Below are 27,875 nucleotides of genomic sequence, written 5' to 3' on the forward strand. Positions count from 1 at the left end.
CTCTCTCTCTCTCTCTCTCTCTCTCTCTCTCTCTCTGCCTTAGAAGTTATTATAAGAGCTTAGCTGATAGATCACTATATTTGTCTTCCAGCTAAAATTTTCCATATGTTAGCAATGTAAATTTCAATCCTGTGTCCTATGAAATATAACTCTATTTTCTGGAAGAAACTTGTGGGTCCATCTGTCAAGGTCAAAAGATTCCAAGATCCCAAATTTAGAGATTCTGATAGCAAGTTCACTGGAAAATATATAAATAATATTCATATGGAATAAGTAGGACTGAAATTCTTCATTGAGAAGGATATATGCCATACATATTGGTTTTGTTAATTATAACAAATTTTAATGAACCCTAAGATAACTTCACAGAGATGTTTTCTCTTTATAAATTAACTAATGTAAAATAATTTATTAAAACACTTACTATGAGCAAAGCATAGGAATACAAACACCAGAAAATAAGAAGAGTTTCCGATATCCCAATAGATGTTATACGTAAGTGGTAACCAGGGAGAGAGATTTTAGTTTGGAAAAATATTTGTGCTTTCAACAGAGATACAATAGCAATTCTAATTTGAAGGAAAATTCCATATTCAGTGTTCTTTTTACCTAAGTTGGTAACCATTGGTAGGAAAGATTACAAAAAGGTAACAGCCTCTTCACTTACCTCGTTTTCTGATGAGCTAGCTGAGAGGAGCACTTCCTGGGCATCAAAGAATTCTGAGACCGATTCAGACATAGAAAGCCGGCTCTCATTAGCAGCTTGCTGTGACAGAGGGAGACTGACATGGATTTGCTCCCCAGGCTACAAAGAAACAAAATGCAAGGGTGTCATCTGTGACAGTATTTCAATGTTGGAACTACATTTCATACAGGTAAGAGCTGGTCTGAAGCACAGCGAATAAATGGCCACATGTTTCTAGGGGAAAAAATTCAGTTTCATAACAGATTGTATGGTTGTCACCTGGAGGTGGGTAGTAGAGAACAACCTTTTTAGGCAGGTGTTGCAGGCATTATTCAGAAAAGTTAAATAATATGCCCAAGGTCACATCTGTCATATACTGGATTTAAATCCACACCAAAAAATATGTGTGGGGATCGGAGAAGTCCAAGATGCTGGAGTTGGAGAATATGAATTTGAATTCTAGCTCTCGTATCTGTGACCATGGGTCATCTTTACCTCCCTGGGTCTTAGCTCCTTTGTTCGTAAAAGAAGTGAATGGATTGGATAAATTTTAAGGTTTCTTTATGGCCTAAATTTCATACCTCTAGCTAATTTATGGAATGGCTTATTACCAGAAGACGGGTCACTAGTCCAATGAATTTTTTTTTTTAACACAAAAACTCATGAATAAGTCTACTAAGGGCTAGAGGGTTCTGTATCACTGAGTAGAGTATATAAACCTGTGAAATCATGGTTCCTTGAAAAAATGGAAATATAACCTTGAAAGAATGGTGAACAAGAGCTCTCCTAATTTTTATTGTTAAAGTACTGAGTTTTACCAACAGAAGCAATGGAGATATTTCTTTCCTTTTGACCTGAAGAATTCAGAACTATTTAACAAACTTCAGAGAGGGAGTGAATTGATTTCCAACTTCTAACCAACCAAGAAAGGAATGAAATTTTGTTACAGGAGCAGATGAAAACTGCTAAAAAACACCCCATAAATTCTAATACTTAGTTTGGTCACCACCATAGTTATGCCTAATAGGCTAAACCCAAGAGAGTTTATGAAAACTAATGAGAAAATGATTAAAAAACAAATTCAATCTTAATAAAATTTTAAAATGGATGAAGGGATGTAGAAGTACTGCTCGTAATGACTGACATTTTAACCAAGATATAATGTTAAAAAGGCACCAACTAATTCACTTCAAGTTTATTTTCATGTACTTGAAATTAAATTATTTTCTAGGAAATTATTTATGTTCATGCAATCTTAGAAAATTACAGTAAACATGTTATACATTATAAATTGAGAAAATTCTAACTAAGCATATTATATTTGTATATATATATTTTTAAATTATTTTTTTGGACCTAACTTAGGATTTCTTTGACTTAGAGGAAAATAACTATCAATGCAGAATTGTACTTATTTTATGACTTAGTCTTAAAAAGTTGCCTGGTATAAAGTTAAGTAAATTAATTATCCAGTATCACATAGCCTGTATATGTCAGAGGTAGGGCTAAGAGAGGCTTCTAAGCTATCTGCTTTGCTGTGGTCCTTCCATATGGAACAGTTAAATAACTCAAATGCAAACATGGTGGGCAGGTAGGACAGAATGTGATAATAACGGGCATGAGGAAATGTGGAGTAGAAAATCTGCAAGCCGGTGGTCAGAATTTTCAATGAACCACCAAAAGAGAAGATAGCTTTGGGGCAGTACTTGTTAAGCAACTCCTTGAAGAGGCAGGTATCTCTACTTTCTCAGGTTTTTAGGAAGGTAAATATCTTCAAGGAAGGCCTTTGAATGAACTGAAACAATCTCCTTGAAATCATATGCAATATTTTGGGTGGGACTTGGGGGGGGAATGGAGAGAGAAGACTTATATAATGTCCATTATGAATGTGAAATCATAGGAAATGTCATTAAAAGTCACAAATTTGAAGTTGTTGCTAAATATTCAGATTCCTTTTACTGTCTTCATTTTACACCATCACAAAGTAGACCTGGAAATGGCTTACAACACTCTGCTTATGAAAATTTAATCTAAATCTTCACCTGAAAATACCTGAATACTTTAAAAGAAAGGTTATTGCGACAGAAACAAATTCACAGTTTAGGACAGAAAGAGACATAAAGGCCAATGACATCCAAATATCAATAAAAGAGACTTAGACAAAAGACAAAACAAAATAAGAACACTAAGACTGTTCTTTTGCTCTGAAGAAAACAAAAATGTTTGTTGCATAAATACTGAAATAAGTCATATTTTACTAACAGTAATGGAAATGTTATTTAAAAAAAAAGAAAAAAGAAAAAAATTCAGTTATGAATCTCGATGTGATTATAATGTATCCATTAAAGACCAAAGTCTTACCTCATCGGGGCTAGGAATAATATTTACACTGACAACCTGATCACAAATAACAGACTCTGAATGTATTCGGTTCAAGCGACTCCGCAGTTCAGCATTTTGATTGAGTGCCTTAAAACAACAAAAATTTCACATGTAATTTCCAATTAGTAAGCAGACGTACAATAGAACAAGCACACAGGTGTGGCATAGACTCACTCTTCAAAAAAGCAAAGGAAGCAAATTATATCACGCTCTTCTCCGCATTTTTAAAAGCATGCTACGCCAAATCCTAGTGGTGAGAAGGAAATAAATGGCCTGTTAAAGACATATTTATTCTTGCATGATATGAGGAAACCTACCATTTGGTACTTAATGCCATTCAGTAAATGACATCTTATTGCCAGAAAGAATTTCTGTGTCTTTAAAGAATGACCTATTTAATTCCTTTTCACCAAAAGAACTAGGTTCACTATTTTTAGGCTTATGCTACCACCACATATATATTATTTTTTTTCAGCCTCTTTCATGAATGAAGAGCATGAGAATGATCTATTGATAATGAGGTTTGGCTCCTGCAATTTCTATGTCATTTTCTAAAAACTCAGAAATTATTTGAGTGAAGAATGAAAATCGTGGAACTGGCTTTGGAATGAAATGAATAAGAAACTGCCTCCATTTACTGAGGTGTATTTCAGCCTCTTTTCATAAGATGGGTAATGTTTCAGTAACATGGGATACTCTAGCTCCAGGGTCACATTTATAATCTGGGTGGTTATAGAATCACTGAAAGTCTTCAAGGAATAAACTACCTATTGTAAATGTTGTAACAACACAGATAGACTAGAAGATGGAAAGTTGCCTCCTTGAACACTGACAATGCAGACAACTGCCACAAACTCTCACTAACCTTCCTCTCAGATGAGTCTGAGTGATAAACCAAAAGGACCCTGGAGATCCTTTCACCTAATCCCCTTGTTTTGCAGAAGAAGAAAATGGGGGTTTAGAGGTTAAGTATCTTGCTTGAGGCCACACAGAAGGTTAGTGTAGACCAGTGATTCCCAAAGTGGGCATCACTGCCCCGTGGTGGGTGCTGCAGTGATCCAGGAGAGCGGTGATGGCCACAGATGCATTTATCTTTCCTATTAATTGCTATTAAAATTTTAAAAAATTAATTTCCAGGGGTCTAAGTAATATTTTTTCTGGAAAGGGGGCGGTAAGCCAAAAAAGTTTGGGAACCACTGGTGTAGACCAACACCAAGGTGTGGAAAGCAGAGCTCCAGATTCCCAAGAAGGATGAGGAAGGGGGTGTTGGAGGGGAATAAAAATTTGTATGCTGCCTACTGTGTGCCAGGCACTGTGCTAAGAACTTCACAAGAATTCTCTAATTGATCTCCATGACAACTTTGCAAAGCAGGTGCTGTTATTAATCCCATTTTGTTCACTTGAGGAAACAGAGGGAAACAGAGTTTAAACTGCGTGACAAAGCTCATAGAGCTAAGAAATATCTGAGACTAGATAGTTATAGATAGATAAAATTTTAGACAAAGTAAGCACTCATTAAGTGCTTACTATGTGGTAGGCACTATATTAAAGTGAGAGAGACACAAGCAAGAATAAGCAAGATAGTCTTGACCTCAAGGAATTTATAATCTGATGGGTCTAGATTTTTCTACATAACACTACACAACTTTTCTTTCAGCACCTTTCAGGGCTTGGGGACTTCCTTAAAAAACTATCAGATACTAAATGGAATTTGGTCTAAAGTGGGAGCTCTTTGGACCCTTTCCAGAAATGGATTTGCAGAAGCCTCAGAGGTGCTTCATGAATGATTATATAATTTATAATATGGTCCCACAGTATGGTCTCCAAGGAGGGTTATATCAGGGCTATGAGCATTTTACACGAACACCAATAAAGTTACACACACATTTTCCATTAAAGGTGAATACAGTTAATTGGGCTTTATATTCTGGCTACCTGGCTTTACTTCTCTGCCCTAGAAATGTGGGAAAGAGTTGATATGAAGCAGTAATTGGAGAGACTGGGGGTAGAAGTGTGATGGTACAGTCGGGTATGAGCCAGAGGAAGTATATGCCCCATTTGAGAAAACTGTTAAATATTTGAATGAAAATAACGTGGCTTGCTAAAGGATATGAGAAACCCAATCAATTCTTCACCTAAAAGGAATACAGAAAATTTAAATGTGCCTGGTTTCCATTCTTAGAACTTTGGCAAGTAAAAAATCATTACATTTTTCCTTAACTAGATAAAGTAAAATTGAAGAAGAATTTTAATAGTACATTTTGCCAAATTTGTATGGCTTATGGCTATTTTTCATGGGAATGAATTCTAGTTAGTTGAGACATTAAGATATTTCCCATTCTCTCCATGATTTCTATGATGTCTATGAATTAGCTTGGATGTTCTTATTCTATTATAATCTGAAATATATTGGAGTTGTCCTGTGTATCAAGATCTTTGCAGCCACCAATTATACAAACACACACATTTACATAAACACACATAAAAAGACAGTTGATAAGGATATAGCTATATTATCTGTGTGTTTGTATACTTATTTATATATACCTGCTACCTAGGCAGGGTTCAAATTCTGCCTTTTACTTATACTGGCACTGTGATCATTGAAAAAAATCACATAACCTCTCAGTAATTCAAGCAATTCATGAAAACTCCAAGTTACAGGTAAACTGTAAATGTGCACTAATGAAGATTTTCCACATTGGGAGGTACATACACACCCATGCACACATATAAACGTAGACACACACACTCTAAAACAACTGTAAGTGTGACAAATTTCATGTGAAATCTGCTATTAGGGGGATATGAACTGAGATATTACTAGTGATAAAAATCAATCTCTAGCCATTTTTCATATCCAAATGGAAAATGAGTCATTTCCCAACTTCAGTGAAACAATATGGCTAGCAGCTGCCTAACAGATTAAGATGAAACATAAGAGAAAACTTCTTGGTGGTGAGAATCTTAAAACAAATGTCAATAGTAAAGGAAGTTACAGCATCCACTTCTTTGGAAGTTTTAAAGAGTGGTTAAGAACCTTCTCTGCTCCAAATAGTTTAAATGAGGTCTTGTCCTAAAGATGGAGGAGAATATTAGATAATTTCTCAATATTTTTTTCTAGTGGGTAATGACTTGGATTTTAGAAAGGAACGACTATATGGAAAATATTACTATTGATAACATATATGCAGCGGTAGAATTGTTTTTTTTAAATAGCACAGAACACAGAAATAAATGTACAATCTCAACAGCAGACAGCCCAGCCCAGCCTAGCCCAGCATGCAAATAGTCCGGTTCTGAGTCATTCTTAGACTGTTACCTTTTGTCTCGATCACTTACCTCACAGAGATCTGTGAGGCTCACTGTTATCCAATACTAAATGAAATCCTGTAAGCCTCATTTTACAGCTAAGCTCAAGTAAAATTCTGTTCCTATCACATCCTTAGACAATGCCTACGGTTTCACTAACATTTTTCTCCTCACTACCGGTTCCCATGATTCACTTTCGCAACTCTATCCTTTTCCTTTGTAATATTTTTGACAGAAGGGTGTTCTTAGAGAAGTGATTCCCTAATGAATAGCTATCAGAACAAATGAGAAGCAAGAGAATGGGGTCCAGTAGATGAATGGAATAATGGAGAGGTTGACACCTAGGGTACCATATTGAATTATATTGTTGGAAATGGGGGTAAAAAAAGGAGACTGCTTAATGTAAGGTAACATACTGGTAAGTAAGGAAAGTTATGGTGATGTTTTGGCCAATAGTGTTGCTTGCTATAAGAGCTATGCAATTCCTAGGCATATCATCTGATCTCAAAGCACACTGTTTACAAAGAAAAAAAATCACTTATTCAGCCCAAATCAAGACAAGTAAATTACAAATGGTTAAATGCTGGGCTGATAAACACAAATTCACTTAAGTTTGGTTTGTCTCTCCATCAAACATGCTCACAAATGCCCTCTCTTTAGGGCAGTCTGAATATTCAATTATATTTTGCCTATGTGAACTTTTTTTTCTTAAAATCCTTACTTTCTGTCTTAAGAATCAATATTGTCTATTGGTTCTAAGGCAGAAGAGTGGTAAGGGGTAGGCAATGGGGTTTGAGTGACTTGCTCAGGGTCACACAGCTAGGAAGTGTTTGAGGCCAGATTTAAACCCAGGACCTCCAGTTTCTAGGCCTGGCTTACAACGCAGTAGCCACCTAGCTGCCCCCTAGCCTATGCAAAATCGAAACTCTATATGGCCCATTTATTTTTCACAACTCTTCTTTGGAGGGTTTAAACATAGTTAGCTTCACAACTGCAAACTTGTTCTTAAAAAAAGTTCTGTTTGGAAATCCCTGGAACGGACACAAATGCTTAAGTCAGTAAAGCTGAACTGGTGATCCCAAGTTCTATCCATGTTGCTGGCACATCTATATTCTCCATCATTGGGGGAAGAGCTATCATACATACTTTTTATTTAATAGAATTGTTGGTTTCCACAAGGAAACACTTACGTTAATGCAAGTCAAATGGAAGAGAGATGTATAAAAAATGAGTTTTGGGCTAAGTTTGCAAACTTAAACCTTTTGGATGAGAACATCCGAAGTGTAAATTCCAGTTCAAAGAAAGTACTGAAATAAAAGAAGGAGCTTGGGACCTTGAAAGATGAGTTATGACAAACCATTTTCTGGATTATTATTTTTTTTTTTAAATACATGTAAGATACATATTGAAGAAAAGGATTTAGGAAACTTGACTAAATTTCAAGCATATGGTACTTCTCTCTGTGACTTCTCTAAGTAATGACTACATCTGCAATTTCTTTTTCAGTCTCGAGTACTTCCTATGGATACTCTGACTTTGATGAAAAAGATGAGTATCCATTGTACAACTGCCATTTTTATGAAACTAGTATGAATGTTGGGTCAATCTTTTTCCTCTTACATTCTCATAAAGATCTCCCACTGCTCTGCGCAGGTCAGATTCTGTATGTGACATTCAAAATCACCTCCCCTTGCAGTAAGCACAAGCTGTGCATGAGTTTTGGACTCAAAGATAAAACTAAATGAAGGGATTAAAATCAATTTATTGAAGAGAGTGGCTAATGCCATGTAGAGTGCATTATTAGTTATGCTAATCTAGTAGCACTAAGAATGTTTAAATCTTTTATATGTAGGGCTCTATTTTAAAAGGAACATGCAATATGACTGATTTGGAACTTAGTCATTTGTAAAGCCATACTAATGTAAAATGTCCTCTTCTTTAGGCATGAATCCAAGATCTACTATAATACCAGCCAACGAACGTCTCTGTCTCTATTCATCTAAGCCAATTTTAAAGTTTCAAGTGTGAGTAGTAGCAGAGTGTTTATGATAAATATTTAAATGTGCACACATACAAACACAAATAAAAGCAATGTGCATAGTCTTTTGTACATAGTAGGTATGTAATAAGTATATATGGAATGAATTCATTAAATATATACTCTAGTAGCTATGAAGCAAAATCTTTTATAAAGAATTATAAAGAAATACCACCATGAGGAGTATAAATCCAAGATCTACTTTAATATTAAATAATATTTCTTATCCACAAAATGAAAGCCAATTTTAGGAGGATAAATAACAGGTATGAATGTGTATATATATATATATATATATATATATATATATATATATATATGTATGTCAATCCACAAATACCCAGAACCTAGTGTAGTGTCCAAAACCTACTAGATAGTCTATAAAATCTTTTAAAGTGAGCTTATTTAAGTTATTTGAGGAAAGGAATGCTTCTTAAAGTATATTCTTAGAGTGACAAAGGATACTTAACAATGGCAGGTAATATTTTTGCTGTCTATATAATGAATATTAATTTCCCGTTCTTTACATACTATATGCTTTATACAGTGATGATTAATTTTACTGAATTGGTATTCCAACTTCTACTACTACCACTGCTGCTGCTACTACTGTCACATTTTGTAAAGCACTTTCCTTAAAAAACTTATGACATAGGAAATATAGGATTTCCTTCCCTCCTTCCTTCCCTCCTTCCTTCCCTCCTTCCTTCCTTCCTTCCTTCCTTCCTTCCTTCCTTCCTTCCTTCCTTCCTTCCTTCCTTCCTTCCTTCCTTCCTTCCTGCCATTTTATAGGAGACTAAAGCTAAGGGAGGTTATGATTTGTCCATAGTTATTGCTAATAGGTGGTAGGAATCAAACCCTTCTTAGTCCAATGGTTCTTCCATTGTATCTTGTCAGTAGATCTTAGAAATAACTGAATGCTTTGGTGACTTGAAAATATATAACCAGATAATTTAAATTAAATATGCAGTTAAAAAAACTCTCCTGAGTTTAAATAAATTGCAGAGTACAGGAGAAGAGAGACAGAGTTTGGATATTTTGGGGAAAAAAGATCTAAGACCATTAACTTAATATGAACTAACAGCATGATAAGTTTGCTTTAAAAGAAAAGACATAAATCCAATGAATCCTAGACTGCGTTAATAAAGAACAATGTCTAGATTATAAGAAAATTTTTCCTAGCATACTCTGATGTAGCAAAAAAATAAATTTTGGAATAATATAATTTCCTGATGCTTCATTTTAAGAGATACAATAACAAATTAAAGTCATTATAGTTGCAATTATAAGATTATAGTATTCGTAGAGGTGTAAATATGCATTATTTTATTCCTTGATTATATTCTTAACCATTAAACCTTCTGGCTTGATACTAAGTTATTAAAGAAGGTCAAAGTAAAAAGAAAACTGGGGAATTTAGCTTGAAAATGAAAGATTAAAGGGAGAAATAGCTATCCTCAAACTTTTGAAGGACTATCTAGAAGAAAAAGAAGCAGACTTATTTCACTTTGGTCCAAAAGTAGAATTTGAACAGATAGGTGGGTGACAGATTAAGACTTAACATAAGAAAGATTTTTCTAGTAAATAGATCTGGTTAGCAATATTATGAGGTATCTACTGTGGAAGGGATTTCCTTGTTACTAAATTAAAAAAACAGTAACTCAATAACTATTTGTCACTAATATGGTAAAACTTCTTACTACACTTTGTAGAATGGATGAGACAGCCTCAAAGATCCTGGTGAGTTCTAAAAAACCAGGATAATTGCTTTTTGGGCCATTCCAGTAGTAATTATTATAAGACTTTAGAATTTTCAAATCATACATATGTATTACCAAGGTTTTATTTGAATACTTATTATTACAGTTTCTGGAAGGATTATTTCCTTTTTAGAATGACAAAAGGTGCCATTAGAATATTCACAAATGGAGTGTTTTCATTTTGTGGACTTTTTACAATATCCTCAAATACTTTCTTAATTTAAAAAAAATCAGACTATCATGGATATAAATGTGGGAAAAAAATAGTTTGCTAAGTCAAGGGAAATTGTTTCTGAAACTAGTATAAGCCAGTGAAGATTTTGGTCCAAATTAAGGGCCATAAGTAGAATCATGATGTATTCTTTTTGCCTTAAAAAAAAGTTATTTGGAAAAATAAGCAATGTCATGAGGAAAGGGCTGGAGTCTGAAACTGAGCTTTTATTACTATTTTTGCCAGCATGCCTTATGAGTTCAATCTTATGAAAATGTATAATGATAATTTCTAAAATTTATAATGATAATTTCTAAAATTCTAAAATTCTAAATTCTTAGTCCTGTTTACAACTATTATTACTATTTTCAGTTAATGCCTTTCAAATAAACATCTTTGTTTAAAGGAAATGTTTTTACTGCCTCAATATTTCTCTTAATCATTGCTATTACCATTACTTGTTTTATTTTTAAACCCATACCTTCTCTATTAGAATCAATACCATATATTGGTTCCAAGACAGAAGAGCAGTGAGGGTGAGGCAATGGGGGTTTAAAAGAAGTGTCTGAGGTCTCATTTCTAAGCCTGGCTTTCAGACCGACCTAGCTGATCCCACTCTTAACTTTTTATCAGATTTCTCTTAAATATACTTTCCTTTAGTAACAATTGTTGTTTGTACTACTTTGGATCCGCCACTAAAACCGAATGGGAGAGAGCTGTGATATTTCCATGGGCAGCAAAGTGAAATTTTTCACTTGTCTCCAAGATAACTATTTATCCTTTCATACTCACTCTACAATAAAAATAGTTAACCTGACCAAATTAAACACTGCCTGAGGAACTAGTGGTCATTTGCCTCCGAGCATTCTGGGAGAAGGTACAAAAAATTAGCACTTAGAAAAAGGGTTCTTGTACAGGTGGAAATTTACTAATCATGCTATGGAAGATCATTTGATTTTGATACTCAAAGCAGCATGAATAAATTAACTGACCACAATTTTAGCACATGTACGGGACAATAAAAGAGAGCCTTAACCCAAACTACAAAAGAAATGATACTGCAGTTGCACCAAATTCACCAATGTTTGTCCAAATCTAAGTTTTAAGATGAAGGGGAAATATTCAAGCAGAATCTGATAGGTATAGGAAGCCACTTACCCAGGATTTGTTTGCTCCATCACTCTGATCCAAGGCACCAGGAAGTGAACAATATTTTACATAAACACTGGGTTCTCACATAAAGTTGTACAACATTGAGTTCTCACGGGACTTAATTTAAGAGGATATATGAATAGGTCAAATGAAGAGAAGGGTAAATATGGGTATTCAGATGAAGTACTTCTGAATGGGGTAGAAAAGCTCAAAATATTGCCTAAAGGATTNATATATATATATATATATATATATATATATATATATGTATGTATGTCAATCCACAAATACCCAGAACCTAGTGTAGTGTCCAAAACCTACTAGATAGTCTATAAAATCTTTTAAAGTGAGCTTATTTAAGTTATTTGAGGAAAGGAATGCTTCTTAAAGTATATTCTTAGAGTGACAAAGGATACTTAACAATGGCAGGTAATATTTTTGCTGTCTATATAATGAATATTAATTTCCCGTTCTTTACATACTATATGCTTTATACAGTGATGATTAATTTTACTGAATTGGTATTCCAACTTCTACTACTACCACTGCTGCTGCTACTACTGTCACATTTTGTAAAGCACTTTCCTTAAAAAACTTATGACATAGGAAATATAGGATTTCCTTCCTTCCCTCCTTCCTTCCCTCCTTCCTTCCTTCCTTCCTTCCTTCCTTCCTTCCTTCCTTCCTTCCTTCCTTCCTTCCTTCCTTCCTGCCATTTTATAGGAGACTAAAGCTAAGGGAGGTTATGATTTGTCCATAGTTATTGCTAATAGGTGGTAGGAATCAAACCCTTCTTAGTCCAATGGTTCTTCCATTGTATCTTGTCAGTAGATCTTAGAAATAACTGAATGCTTTGGTGACTTGAAAATATATAACCAGATAATTTAAATTAAATATGCAGTTAAAAAAACTCTCCTGAGTTTAAATAAATTGCAGAGTACAGGAGAAGAGAGACAGAGTTTGGATATTTTGGGGAAAAAAGATCTAAGACCATTAACTTAATATGAACTAACAGCATGATAAGTTTGCTTTAAAAGAAAAGACATAAATCCAATGAATCCTAGACTGCGTTAATAAAGAACAATGTCTAGATTATAAGAAAATTTTTCCTAGCATACTCTGATGTAGCAAAAAAATAAATTTTGGAATAATATAATTTCCTGATGCTTCATTTTAAGAGATACAATAACAAATTAAAGTCATTATAGTTGCAATTATAAGATTATAGTATTCGTAGAGGTGTAAATATGCATTATTTTATTCCTTGATTATATTCTTAACCATTAAACCTTCTGGCTTGATACTAAGTTATTAAAGAAGGTCAAAGTAAAAAGAAAACTGGGGAATTTAGCTTGAAAATGAAAGATTAAAGGGAGAAATAGCTATCCTCAAACTTTTGAAGGACTATCTAGAAGAAAAAGAAGCAGACTTATTTCACTTTGGTCCAAAAGTAGAATTTGAACAGATAGGTGGGTGACAGATTAAGACTTAACATAAGAAAGATTTTTCTAGTAAATAGATCTGGTTAGCAATATTATGAGGTATCTACTGTGGAAGGGATTTCCTTGTTACTAAATTAAAAAAACAGTAACTCAATAACTATTTGTCACTAATATGGTAAAACTTCTTACTACACTTTGTAGAATGGATGAGACAGCCTCAAAGATCCTGGTGAGTTCTAAAAAACCAGGATAATTGCTTTTTGGGCCATTCCAGTAGTAATTATTATAAGACTTTAGAATTTTCAAAGTCATACATATGTATTACCAAGGTTTTATTTGAATACTTATTATTACAGTTTCTGGAAGGATTATTTCCTTTTTAGAATGACAAAAGGTGCCATTAGAATATTCACAAATGGAGTGTTTTCATTTTGTGGACTTTTTACAATATCCTCAAATACTTTCTTAATTTAAAAAAAATCAGACTATCATGGATATAAATGTGGGAAAAAAATAGTTTGCTAAGTCAAGGGAAATTGTTTCTGAAACTAGTATAAGCCAGTGAAGATTTTGGTCCAAATTAAGGGCCATAAGTAGAATCATGATGTATTCTTTTTGCCTTAAAAAAAAGTTATTTGGAAAAATAAGCAATGTCATGAGGAAAGGGCTGGAGTCTGAAACTGAGCTTTTATTACTATTTTTGCCAGCATGCCTTATGAGTTCAATCTTATGAAAATGTATAATGATAATTTCTAAAATTTATAATGATAATTTCTAAAATTCTAAAATTCTAAATTCTTAGTCCTGTTTACAACTATTATTACTATTTTCAGTTAATGCCTTTCAAATAAACATCTTTGTTTAAAGGAAATGTTTTTACTGCCTCAATATTTCTCTTAATCATTGCTATTACCATTACTTGTTTTATTTTTAAACCCATACCTTCTCTATTAGAATCAATACCATATATTGGTTCCAAGACAGAAGAGCAGTGAGGGTGAGGCAATGGGGGTTTAAAAGAAGTGTCTGAGGTCTCATTTCTAAGCCTGGCTTTCAGACCGACCTAGCTGATCCCACTCTTAACTTTTTATCAGATTTCTCTTAAATATACTTTCCTTTAGTAACAATTGTTGTTTGTACTACTTTGGATCCGCCACTAAAACCGAATGGGAGAGAGCTGTGATATTTCCATGGGCAGCAAAGTGAAATTTTTCACTTGTCTCCAAGATAACTATTTATCCTTTCATACTCACTCTACAATAAAAATAGTTAACCTGACCAAATTAAACACTGCCTGAGGAACTAGTGGTCATTTGCCTCCGAGCATTCTGGGAGAAGGTACAAAAAATTAGCACTTAGAAAAAGGGTTCTTGTACAGGTGGAAATTTACTAATCATGCTATGGAAGATCATTTGATTTTGATACTCAAAGCAGCATGAATAAATTAACTGACCACAATTTTAGCACATGTACGGGACAATAAAAGAGAGCCTTAACCCAAACTACAAAAGAAATGATACTGCAGTTGCACCAAATTCACCAATGTTTGTCCAAATCTAAGTTTTAAGATGAAGGGGAAATATTCAAGCAGAATCTGATAGGTATAGGAAGCCACTTACCCAGGATTTGTTTGCTCCATCACTCTGATCCAAGGCACCAGGAAGTGAACAATATTTTACATAAACACTGGGTTCTCACATAAAGTTGTACAACATTGAGTTCTCACGGGACTTAATTTAAGAGGATATATGAATAGGTCAAATGAAGAGAAGGGTAAATATGGGTATTCAGATGAAGTACTTCTGAATGGGGTAGAAAAGCTCAAAATATTGCCTAAAGGATTTCTGGCAGAACTGTGAACAATAATTTGTTTGATATAAGTAAATTTCATTGCATAATGTATTTTGTTTTTCATTCATTTCAGTCATGTCCGACTCTTTATATCCCCATTTGGGGTTTTCTTGGCAAAGATATTGAAGTCATTTGTCATTTCTTTCTCCAGCTCATTTTATTGATGAGGAACTGAGGCAAACAGGGTTGAGTGACTTTCTCAGGGTCACACAGCTAGTAAGTGCCTGAGGCCAGTTTTGAACTCAGGAAGACGAGTCTTACTGACTCTAGGCTCAGCACTCCATCCACTGTGCTATCTAAGTGTACCTAAGTATAATGCATATTTATCACATTATATAAAATGGAGACAGGAAGTAGGAGATGTTTTTCTTGGTAGAAGAGAAATAAATTATAAGAGAACAATTACAACTGGTTGATCAAACAGAGAAAAAAAAGGAAAAAATGATAGTTATTTCATTATTTTTCAATGTGTTAAAAATATATTTGCTATAAAGACTTATTATGCAGTGCCGATTGCACATGTTGAAATGGATAGATATTCAGTGCATGACATATTAACATATTCATGGATCACATTGGAAGGAGAGCCTACTCTAATGACCTTATGACAGGCAGGCACCAGGGTTGAAAAGACCAAAAGAATAATAGTATGCTACCAATTAAAGTTTTCTTTTTATTAAAATTTATAGCTTACTTGAACTCTATTTGGAGAATGAGCATGCTCATTTGATTCATCTTTGGCCACGGCGGCAGAATTGCCGAGGAAGACAACACAGAGACTCGTTGGTAGGGATGCTGATGCCCCCTTGTCCTCTCTACACTTAGGGGCGATGCGGCATGCATCCAGAAACAAAGCAAGAGCCTACCTGAGAAAGCGATTGTCTGAGCCGTGCCATCTGTGGGTTATGGCCTTGGTTGTGATCCTGTTCAGAAACCATCTGTTTAAGCTTCTCTTTCTCAATAGCTATGCTGTTAAAAGCAGACTTCAAAAGGGAATGCACTGAGAAAGGGAAGGAAACGAAAGAAAGAAGAAATACATTGCGTTTTCAGAAAGTCCCCCAAATATCATTTCTTAGCAGTGACTACAAATGATACGCTAGGACAACGTCAGAGGTCGTTCTGTTGCTGAGCGGAATACGATATGACATCAAAGATTCCCTGGAAATATGATACTTCTTTTCTAGTTACTTAGGAACCTTTTCTATCTCTTTTGACTAATTAATAATCTAAAATGGATATAACTTAATTAAATGTTGTCTTTAAAATATGCCAGTAAATCTATATTTGAGAAGTAAAAGAACAACAATGATGCAAAAAGGGTTAATCAGAGAGGGTAATTTGCTTTAAAATTAAGTTACGAATCCTTTGGGAGTAGTAGGAAGAGGTGGCAGAAATGAAGCTTTAACTATCTTATCGATGGATTGTTATGTGGATTTTTTTAACATTTATTAATATTTATTTTTTAGAAAAATTTATTATATGGATTTTATCAACATTCTTGGACCACACTGAAAGAAGAGCCTACTCTAAAGACCTTGAGGCAGGCAGAAACAGGGTTGAAAAGGCCAAAAGAATAATAGTATGCTGTCAATTAAGGTGAGTCAATAACCATTAAGTGCCTACTTCATGCCAAACACTGTGCTAAGCAGTGAAAATACAAAGGAAAGGCATAATACTGTCCCACCTTTCAAGGAACTGAGTCGGATGGGGGAGACAACATGTAAACTTCATTGGAAAAAAAGATATATAGAGGACAACTTGGAGATAATCAATAAAGGGAAGGCACTAACACTGAGGAAAGGCTTGTTTGCATCAGGGAAGGATTCTTGTAGAAGATGGTATTTTAGCTGGGGATTGAAGGAAGTCAGGGAAGCCAAGAGGCAAAGAGGAGAAGAATATTCCAGTCAAGTGGAATAGACACTGAAAATAAAAGTCTAGAAATGGAGTGTCTTGTTTGAGGACCAGCAAGAAAGCCACTAGATTTCAGAGTATGGATGGGGCTCAGGGAGGAGTAAAGTTTAAGAGGACTGGAAACATGGAGGAAGATTTGAAAGGCCTTGAATGCCAAATATATGATTTTATAGTTGACCCTAGAGGGAAGAGCCTCTGGCACTTTGTTTTGCAATAAAGAGGGATACAGTATCTTGCTCTCAAGTTGTAAGAAATTTGGAGTGGTTGTGCTGCCGGGAGGTGAACAAAATCAATCCTAGCCTCCCATAAATGATCTAGGTCATAAAAAACTATATAAGTGGAATGTTTGCTTAAAATCAAAACAAAGCAAAAAAAATGAAAAAAGAATGGCAAAAATCTGTGGATTTCATCGATTTTGAAAAACCAATTGTTGAGGACTTCTGTCCCTCCCTAGTGAAATTTTATTCAGACTCTGAAACTGTGTCAATTGATACAAAAATAGCAAGTTGATTTGATTTACTCAAGAATTTTCTCAAATATTTATTCTTTTAAAAATAAAGTAGTATTTAAGCATTTCCTAATTTAAAAAATGAAAGGTGTTCCTGATTTGAATAGCAAGTCTAAAGCTGTTGTGTGTTGTAAAAATGAAGTACAAAAACAGAAGACTGACATTTTTTCCAAAGGCAATAGCACCTTCTCATTTCTAGTCAGGCATTGGTATTCTGCATCTGTTCCCAGATGTCCTCTTTCAGTAGTGATATAATTTTAAATGAAGAAATGAGTGCCAGAGGTCTTGATCCAAAAAGCAGCCCTGAAAGCTAAATTCTCTCAATTTTAAAAAAGTGGCTATTTCTCAAGAGTTCATCTAACCATCATGAAAATGTCTTACTTTCTAGGAAGTAGAAATTATAGACTTTCTCTTGTGTTCTAGAAAGAAAAATGTATAGTTTCAATAGGAGCTTTGGAATTCTGTTGAAGCTGGGATTTACTAAGAGAGCTAGGATTTCAAGGAGCTATAGGAAGCTTACTTAGAATTCTAATCTTTATCATTCTTCCCTTAGCTTTTGATCAGATTTATAATTGTGTACCCTCTTGAAGCTATTACCAGGTATACCTGATTGTAAAAGGTTTGGGCAGTGAATTCATGCCACCATGAAGAAAAGGAAACGACAATAAGGGAACAACAAATTTAAGCCTCTGAGAGAAAAGTCAGTGAGAGCATGCTAAGAAAAAGTGCCTGGTTAGATGCTTTAACAATGACATTCCAAATTAACCTTATGGCTCTGCCACTTGTCTGTCCAGAGTCTGCATCTTTGGCATTCCACTTAGTCTTCCCTCACTTAACAGTGCCTCATACTTTCAAACTGTACCAACTTTCAGCCCATCCTGAAAAAAGGAAAATGAAAGGAAGTGATCTGAAAAGTTAATTCAAAATTGGATATTACTGAGAGGATCTTAATGACATTCCTTGAAGTAGAATCTGTGTTCTTAAAGGATGACTGGATGCCAGTATTGTCTCCAAAGGAATAAAGCTCTATAATGATTCATTCCTGTAATGGAAACATTACAAAGCTGCAGATGATGGGTTTTTTGGTAACTTCCAGGTAACCCTTAGTTCTTTTAAAAAGGTGACTGCTTGTTTACAGACTTATAAAATCCTGGATTCAGTATCCAACAGAGTATCTAGCCCTAAACAGGCACTTAACTACAAACATCAGTAAGATGCTTAGCATAGTCCCTGGCACACAGCAGGCACGTAAATGTTTGTTTCCTTGTTACACTTCCTATGTACTGATTGAATTGAATGATATCTAAAAGGGACCTTAGTGACCATTGTATATGAATTAGTGCCTAATAAATGGCAACAGAAAATCACAGATTTAGAGTTAAAAAGAGGTCTCAGGAGTTCATGTGCGGGTAGCTGGGTGGCTCAGTGGACAGAGAGGTCAAAACTAGGGATTGGAGATCTCAGGTTCAAATCTGGCCTCGGATACTTCCTAGCTATGTGACTCTGGGCAAGTCACTTAACCCCAGTTCTAGCCCTTACTGCTCTTCTGCCTTAGAATCAATTCTTAGTATCAATTCTAAGATGGAAAGTAAGTTAAAAAAAAGAAACTATCTTTTGCACCCCCTTTATTATACAGATTATAAGAGAATGGAAGTTAACTATCTAAGTTCTCACAGATTCTAAGAAGCAGATTCTGGATTTGAACCCAGATCTTCTGACTCCAAATACAGTGTTCTTTTTTTATTGCACTGTGCAATACAACAAATGAAAGACACTGATGTAAGTTATATGCTGATTTTAAGGTATCTACTAGACTTCTCATATCAAGATTTAATTTACTCAAAACTGAAATCTGTGATAGTTGTGCTCCTACACCTTTTTAGATCTTTCTGTTTTCAGTAGGGTCCTAAACCATGAAGTTAAGGCACTTTTCCCATAAAGTTGAAACAAAGACAAAGCAAAAATTGTGGCTTTCTACTGTGTGTGAATCATATTCCAAACTAATATAAAAGAGTAAAAAAAGTATTTTCAATACAAGATGACTTTGTCAAATATATTATACACTGATAAAATGAAACATACTGCATTTAAGTCATATACACTATAATATATGAATACATACATTAAGTTTCTGAAATGTCCCCTAGGGAAAGGGCATAAAAATAAAATGTCATTCTGTAGCACAACTTATCAATGTAGCCTAAGGCAAAAAGAATAAATGGCAGATTTTAGAAAAGGGGCCTTTTTAGTGCTAGAAATAGGAATTGTCTTTGCCACATGTCTTCTTTATATGTGTGCCTCTCTAGTAGTGTTCTTTCTCTATGTTTAAGTACCTACTCTTGTCACTGCTTCCCAATGTAATTATTAGTATTAGAGTATCAAGAGTGTACCCAAAGTTTGTGGGAATTTTCTGGTATTGCCATTCATGCTATGCCATTTCACTAAATGCCTATACTATGAAAGAGGAGACAGATAGACAGACAAAGATAGAGACAGAGATAGAGATAGGGATAGAGAGAAGAGAGGAGAAGAAGAAAGAAAAGAAGAGGAGAGTAGAAGGGAGGGAAGGGAAGGGATGAGAAGGGCAGAGGAGAGGAGGGCAGAGGAGAGGACAGAAGAGAAGAGAAGAGAAGAGAAGAGAAGAGAAGAGAAGAGAAGAGAAGAGAAGAGAAGAGAAGGAGAGGAGAAGGGAGGAGAGGTAAAGGGAGAAGAGGAGAGAAGAGGAGAGAAGAGAGGAGAGGAGAAGAAAGGAGAGGAGAGGAGAGGAAAAGAGAGAAGAGGAGGAAGGGAGAGGAGAGGAGAGAAGAGGAGAGGAGAGGGGAAAGGAGGAGAGGAAAGAATAAGTGGTCACCTGTAACCAATGGAGAGTGCTTTTTGGGAGAGCATATTGCAGATGTACAAGTTACCTACCTTTCTGAGCAATGAGACAAAATTCTTCTTGAAGCTTTGTGTAATCTGTGGACGACTCCAGGGGGTCAGCCAGGTGACTTGGGGGAGTCTGAAATTCAATGTCTGCACAGAGGTTGGGGTTGGAGGAATGTAGTCGAACAGGTGACATTGTTGCACTGAAAGGAACCTGCACAGAGAATCCAAGAATTAGGAAAGCCTAGAATCTCACCATCTTCTGACATCTTCTGACACATATCAGATTTTGCATTTCTGCACTCTATAAAATACAAGACTCTTCTGTGGATGACACACTCTGAAGACAACTGTACTCTTCAATTATAAGGGTCATGATACCTGCGTGGATCTTGTTTCCACTACAACTTAGCCTTTTAAAGGCTATTACATTGAAAATGAAGGTGACTGAAGACTGACAGCTAAGAAGAGGAAGAGGAGCACTGATTCTCATTCACAGCAAGGTGCATAGAATCAAGCCAAGGACATTTGGCCAAAAGTGGAGAAATGAAAACACGATACATCGGCCCTTTACTTATAAAATCTGAATTAGCAGACACAAAGTCAGGTTGTCATGTGTGCTTGTTTCTCTTTAGGCCTTCAGAAGGGCTCCTAAACCAGACTGGGCATATAGACTCAGGAACATATTTACAATCATCAAAGCACTTGGCTTATAATGATAAGACCCAAAGTAAAAAACAAATATTATGGGTGTCCACTGAGTGTGAACAATATCTCAACTATACAACTACAAGGAAAATAGATTTCAAACACGAGATGACTTCATCAAATAGATTACACACGAGTAGAACGAAAGACCTTACATTTAAGTCATAGATATTACAGCCACACATATACGACTGTACACACATACAGTTTCCTATTGCAGTAGATTTTCCCAAGAGGATTACAGTAGTGTTTCTGTAAACAGACCATCTCCTTGAGTTTACTGTCACTGGGCTGAGCAAAAACACACTTCCCCTTCCCTTCAGGAGAACTCTTCCTATTTCTACAAATGCCAAAATTGCTGATTTCATAGAAGCCTCCTCATACTTCCTAGAAATAAATCAAACTCTTTTGGAAGATTGAACCATACATTCTTTTTTCACCATATCTCCATTGAGCTCTGCCCAATTCTAACGGGGGAAAAATCTCCTTTTGCTGGATTCTTATTTATGCAAAATTTTTTCTTTTTCCTTCCTTCCTTCCTTCCTTCCTTCCTTCCTTCCTTCCTTCCTTCCTTCCTCTCTCTCTTTCAATATTAAAAAGGAAGATATGAGTTGCAGAGGATTTGTTGCAGAGGAATAGTCTGCCAAAATTAAATTCTATTTTCCCTCTTCACTTATATTTCTTTTTAGAATTTTTAAAAAGTTTTTTTCTGTTCCCAATTTTCCAGTAGAAACATAATTTTCAGACATAATGTTAAATGCTGGCCTGATGATCCTATTATTGGGGAGAGAAGGTTTCAGATTTGTGATTTCTTTGGTTTAGGAAAACTCCCAATGTAGAAATTCCTTCTCCTGATGCAGATCACCTATTCACCTACAGCTTATAGTCTAATGAAAGACTTGCCTGGCAGTATTTAGTGCCTAAGTGGCTTGCCTCTCATCCCATAGATAGTATACAACGGAGATAGGACTTGAATCTAAGAGCCTGAAGCTAAGGCCAGCATTCTTTATTCCATAATGTTTCTTATCTTCATTATATGTAAATATATTTTTTAATGAACAAGGCAGACAATTTTTCCAAATTATTTTCTGACCTCTTAGAAGTACACAGTGCATCAGACAACAAAGGCAGAGTATGCATTTCAAAAGATCACAAAACTGATGTTATATTTTATGCCAAATAAGTTTTCTCTCTACACAATCATCTTTTCTAATATAAAACTTAAGCTTTATATTAAATAAATAATATAACAAATAAATTAATATGCAAATTAAACTTTAAGTAAATTTAATTCTATATTTGTAAATGCAAAATTAAATGCCCTCTTTAAATTAAGCTACATTGATTGTCAGAAACTTTCACTTTCTTGTTATCATCTACTTTACCTATTTATAAGTTTTTAGAGGATGTATCACAGAATCACCGAATCTCAGAATCTCAGATTTAGAAGGCATTCACTCATAATACAGTTTATCCTATACATGGAAAACTGCAATGTACTGGAACACTCAATCATTAAGTGGCCATTGTAAGGCAGGGCCTATGACCTGATGAGATAGGTAGCTCATTCCACTTTTGAACAACTCTAATTGTTAGCAAGCTTTTTCTTGACATCAAGTTCAAATATGGCTCTTTCCAACTTCCACCGGTTTCTAGTTCTACCTTCTTGGACCAAACAGAACAAGACAAACCTTCTTACACAGGAAAACTTTTCAAGTGCTGCAAGACAACTACTAAGTCTCTCCTGAGGCCTTTCATCTTCAGGCTAAACGTCCTCAGTTCCTATAAATAACCCTGATATAGCTTGGGCTTGAGGCCCCTGGCTATTCTGGTTGGTTTCCTCTGGTTATTCTCTAGTTTTTCCATATCTCTCCTAAAATATGGTGGCCAGAATTTGTTGATCTGATTAAGGGAAAATATAATATTTATGTGGAACATAAAATCATATGTTTATGTGTGTGTATTTGTTTTGTACCTTTTTTTAGTCATGTCTGACACTTTCTGACTCCATATGAGGTTTTTCTTGGCAAAAATACTGGAGTGGTTTGCCATTTCCTTTTCCAGTTCATTTTATAGATGAAGAACTGAGGCAAATAGGGCTAAGTGACTTCCCCAGGGTCACACAGTTGTGATTTTTTTTTGCTTTCAGGCCCATTATTCTATCTACTATGCCACCTAGTTGCTCATGTGTGTGCACACATATTTAAAATAAACTAAATTTATTTTACCCAAATAAAACTAAATTTCTTTTCATCAGTATTTGACTATCTCTTCAAGGTAAACCCAATTAGAGGGATTATATTACTGAAAGCATTTGAAATTACTATCATTTCATTAAAACAAGTATACACTAATTTTAAAATTATTCACTTTAATTTGTTTATTCACATTTACAAAACAGATGGTGAAAAACTGCTGTGTGTCCTTTTACAATGTCCACGTAATTGCTTAATATAATAATGAAATGCAAATTTTAGCCTACTAAACTAAAAACTCAGTTATAATACAGCAGCCCAATACTAAATAGGTTATCTAATTAATCTTATGTCTAATAACATCTGGGTCTTTTCTTTTAGTAATGCCAAAGGTTTTCCATACAAAAATCTCATTTGAATAGAAACTTCCTTGTCAACTCATTGTGTTATAGTGATCGAGAGTCACAAATACGGGAATTAACCTCTAGAATGTTACTTAACATAATACTTACAAATTTAGTTCATACATGAATTTATTGCTTTATATCAGTGATTCCCAAAGTGGGTGCGATCCAGAGGAGCTGTGATGGCCATAGGTGCATTTATCTTTCCTATTAATTGCTATTAAACTTTAAAAAAATTAATTTCCAGGGGGCTAAGTAATATTTTTTCTGGAAAGGGGGCGGTAGGCCAAAAATGTTTGGGAACCACTGCTCTATATAAATTGGGAAAAAGAAGATTTCTGCTCCCTTTGTGAAAGAAATAGTCTGCTTTAAGTTTAATGCCTTAAACAGCTTATGTATTAGTTAACTATTCAGTTTATCCTCACTATCTTCTCCCACAGAGCTTGAGAACTTATATCTTAGCTCATTATTCTAAAAACTCCACATCGTATTTTCAATTGCAGTTTAGTAAGCTTCTCTCCTTCAATATATTTACATCTTTTTATCTTTGGACTTCTTTGGGCCTCATTTCAGTATCTTCTAAAAAAAGATCTTTCTTTTAGTTGACTAGACAAATACCTTTTATTTTTGTTATTTATCTTTTTAATTTTTTATCACCTAATGTGCTATCTCAATCTCTTTCATATAAAATGATTTTTTCCCTTACAAGGGGAATTGAAGAAATCATTTATTTATGGAATACCTCAAAGGCAGAAGAGATAGAAGAAAAAGCATCAGATTTGGACACTGGGACCCCACGTTTGAACAGAGGCTCTTCAACCTTCCATTTGAATCAAGTCCTAGAATCTCTCCTGGTCCCAGTTTCCTCCTCTTCTTTAAAATGAAGTTATTGGAGTAAGCCGCCTTTAAAACACCTTTCATTTCAAAATCTATGATGCTAATTCTTTTGTCCAATTTAGAGTTCTCATGTGAATTTATCTTCTCTTTTCCTCGATTCTATTCACAGATGTTTCAAATAGCTATATCATGGTTAAAACAAAACCAAATCCCCCCTTTTCCCACCCGGACTAGATAGAGCCTAGCCATGGTAGCATGGTTTTTCTAGTAGAATAGAATTCAAGTAGAAAAGCTTTCGAAAATAATGTTGTAGAAAACAATAATGTAACTTGAAGAAATGCCACTGGAGAAGGACTGAAATTCAATTCTGTTTCCCCCCCTTCCCTAGATCTGGAGGTGGGATAAAAGCATTCTCCATAACATACATGCACATACATTTGTGACCATTGGCATACAAGAGGACAGACAGAGGAAGGTCATGCCATAATTATGCTGGAAAAAAAAATTGAATGAGTTACGACTGACTCTGTCACATCAAGGCGGAAAGGGCAACTTCAGGGTATCACAGTTTTGTATTTTGTTTATACAATTTCCCATCCTTATAAACTATCCCTTGAGTTTTTAAATCCACTCACTGTTGTAGCCACTGCTGCTGCTAGCCTCTGCCGGCGCCGTGTGGTGCTGAATTGGCCCTTCGGAGGTGGCCCTTCCTGACAGTGAATGGAAGAAGAGAAGGGAGGAGATAACAAGGAATGGGAAAGGAGATAATGGGATATGGGAGGATGAAAGATGATCAGACAAGGGAGAGGGAGAGTCTTTAACTGAATTTTACTTTCAGCAACTCTTAACATTAAGAAGAGCTTGACAGCATCTTTGCTGGTGAGGATAATTTGCTTATTCTCACTGCAGGATGCCTAAATGTCTCGTTTATTTTGCTGAATATAACCCTTCCCGGCCTAGGATTTGAAGCATTATGAATTGACATGTAAAGTCTGAGACTAAACAAAAAAATTAAAAACAAATTGGAGTGTTCTTTCATTCCTTAATGTGATGTTATATGAAGTTAGAAGGTAAGGATGTTATGAAGTACCTAAAATTTCAATGGAGTTGATTTTAAAATCACACAACCTTAGAAAACCTCAGTAACTCATTACACTATTCTGAGGGTCTTCTAGGAGCCTAAAGGAACTTAGAAAGTTGGGAATGGAGAGATAAAAGGACCAGTCAAAATAGATTCTTGTTCTCTTTTTTAATACCTAAAAATATCCATTACTTGATAATAAGATTTTCTGTTGTAGTAGTTTTTCTAGGATGAACAACTTCTGTAATGCAATAAAATCCTCAGGTTTTATAGGAAAGTGCGGAAATTACTACCACCTCAACCAAGGGAAAAACTGATGGATCTTGTGATTTTTCAGCCTGGACTCTCCTCGTGGAAACAATTCATGCTTGAACTTCCTAGAGTGAAAACACTAAAAGATTTCACTTGTGGAGTAACTGGCCTTTCCTTTTCCCCTTCATATTTTGACCAGAAATCAATCCCCTAATTACTTATGGCCCTTTCCAGGTAGGAGATCTAATTTAATTCTCAAATTAAATGACCTCATTTCTTGGGGTAACCTGATGATCTTCTGTAGGATTTTTAACAGGAAAAAAAAAAGAAAATCAGACTAATGTATTTTATGCTCTGTACTGTGACTGTAGAATAAATATGTGACTAGAGGTGGGGGAAAAGTCATATATAAAAATAGCCTAGTTTGAATCCAATTTAATTTTAACATAAATTTCTTGTCTCTTTCAGATGTTCCATTTTCTTACCCTTTCTCAAAAAAATGTCCTGTTTGCATGTGTATGCATGCTGTATATATATGTATATAAATACATAAATATGTATACATCTATATGTAAAATTTATTCTTCATATAAACTTCTTGGTCTAGAATTCCTTTATATTTAAGTCTCAAAAGGCTGCAACGAACTAATTCTGACCTTATTCTGACAGTATAATTTAAGCATCTATAAGACCCCAGGGAGCTACAAGTGAATCACTCACATCCAATCATTCACCTTCTACTGCTCATGGCTTGCTTCCGTCATGGCAGCATCCCTTTCCTAGTTACCTATCACATCTAGGTGTCTAACATTTAATTGATTCTGCTAAAGTTTCAAACATCAACTACCTCACACTGGAGGTTTTTTTTTTTGGTCCCATATTTCTATGATCTATTTAAAACATCCGCAACTTGCAATCATATGACAGTTTGAGATTTCATTAAAACAAGAAGAAATCAACTGTGGGAGAGAGGAAGTATTTCTCCAAAAGGCTAACTCCCACGGGGCTTCCTTGGACAAATGTTGCTTTCCACTGACTCATGCATGCTCAGAAACACAGGGGGCTAGGCTCCAAATGGCTTCTTGAAGAAATGTGTATTTTCATATAGAATAACTTTATCAAAGAGCCCTGCCCTGCATTGAAGTAATTAGCATAATATGACCCATTCAGAGAAGAGCATGATCACCTAAATCATGCAAGCACACATTATATTCAAGTCCACACTGGCCAAAATCTATTCATTTGAAACATAATGACATCCTTCATTAATTCACTCAAAATGGTCCCCACCACAGCTGTGCTGAATATAGTCCATTATAAAAAAAAGAGCCTGAGTTTCTCAAAACTGAGATGACCTTCAAAAAAAAAATAACAAACAATAGTAGGAGATGGAGTCTGTGGCATGAACTACAGAATTATCTCAAATTAATGGATTTATGGAATAACATTAAGCAATTTGATCTTGAAAGATAAAGGACAGAATTTTAAGGATAAGACAGGGAAAAGGTAATAGATCGATTTATCAATCCTTTAATGATTCTTACAAGTCAACCAACAGTGCATAACTTAATATCAGCCTCAAAAATACCTAGAAAATATTGGCGGAACAGAGTAGGGAAAAGTAAATGTATGCCTTTCTAGCAAATCCCAAACTCAAATTTCTGAAAAGCCATACTTTTCAGGAGAATACTTTTTTCAAAAAAAAAAAAAAACTGGCATAACAAAAAATGATGGCTTAACTTTGTCACTTCATTTCCTTAATTCCATCCTTCCCTTCCCATTCCTCATTCTACCCCTTTTGTAGTAAGTAGAAACTTATATGGCCAAGAAGTAAGAACGTTTCCTTAAGGGAGACTTGTTGGTTTAAAGATACCAATGAGAATATTATGGCATGTGGAAAGTACCTAATTCAGCAGTATTTTTCCCTTAAGATATACTGGGTATGAGTGAGAATAGGATGTAAATTACTGGGTATTGCCTAAATCTCCCTTTTTGAATCTATCAGAAGAATTAAATAAATCTCTCACATTTAAACCTTCATCCTTTCCTCTCCCCTTATTGGTATAAAATTCTTTCACTTTATTTCTCTTAAAGTAATTGAAATATTAGAAGTACTAGTTTATTTTTCAGTAGCTTCCACCCAGGTCTCAATCCCTTTCCCATCCATTAAGATGGCTGGATGTGAAAGAAGGCACTGTCCTATCTTTAAAATTGTTATTTTTGAAAACTTACAGGTCAAAACAAACCCACATAATTAAATTTCTTGTTTTCATTTAAAAAATGG

At 35.0% G+C, this 27,875-nt stretch overlaps 1 protein-coding gene across 4 annotated transcripts in view; it reads right to left on the reverse strand.

Annotated features, from left to right (window-relative positions):
* Window positions 1-27,875, reverse strand: part of OSBPL6 (oxysterol binding protein like 6) — a 131,045-nt gene that overhangs the window by 49,095 nt on the left and 54,075 nt on the right. For 2 of the 4 annotated variants that reach the window (XM_044669746.1, XM_044669747.1), the window contains 4 exons: window positions 20,163-20,328; window positions 15,700-15,833; window positions 3,047-3,154; window positions 668-805 (listed from right to left, as the gene is read on the reverse strand). In XM_044669746.1, the coding sequence (XP_044525681.1) occupies window positions 668-805; window positions 3,047-3,154; window positions 15,700-15,833; window positions 20,163-20,328 (546 nt within the window). Of the gene's footprint in view, window positions 1-667; window positions 806-3,046; window positions 3,155-15,699; window positions 15,834-20,162; window positions 20,329-24,893; window positions 24,969-27,875 lie in introns of all 4 variants that reach the window. The other 2 variants (XM_044669745.1, XM_044669748.1) reach the window with 2 other exon arrangements.

The sequence above is a fragment of the Gracilinanus agilis genome, chromosome 3, assembly GCF_016433145.1.
Source record: "Gracilinanus agilis isolate LMUSP501 chromosome 3, AgileGrace, whole genome shotgun sequence".
Lineage (NCBI taxonomy): Eukaryota > Metazoa > Chordata > Mammalia > Didelphimorphia > Didelphidae > Gracilinanus > Gracilinanus agilis.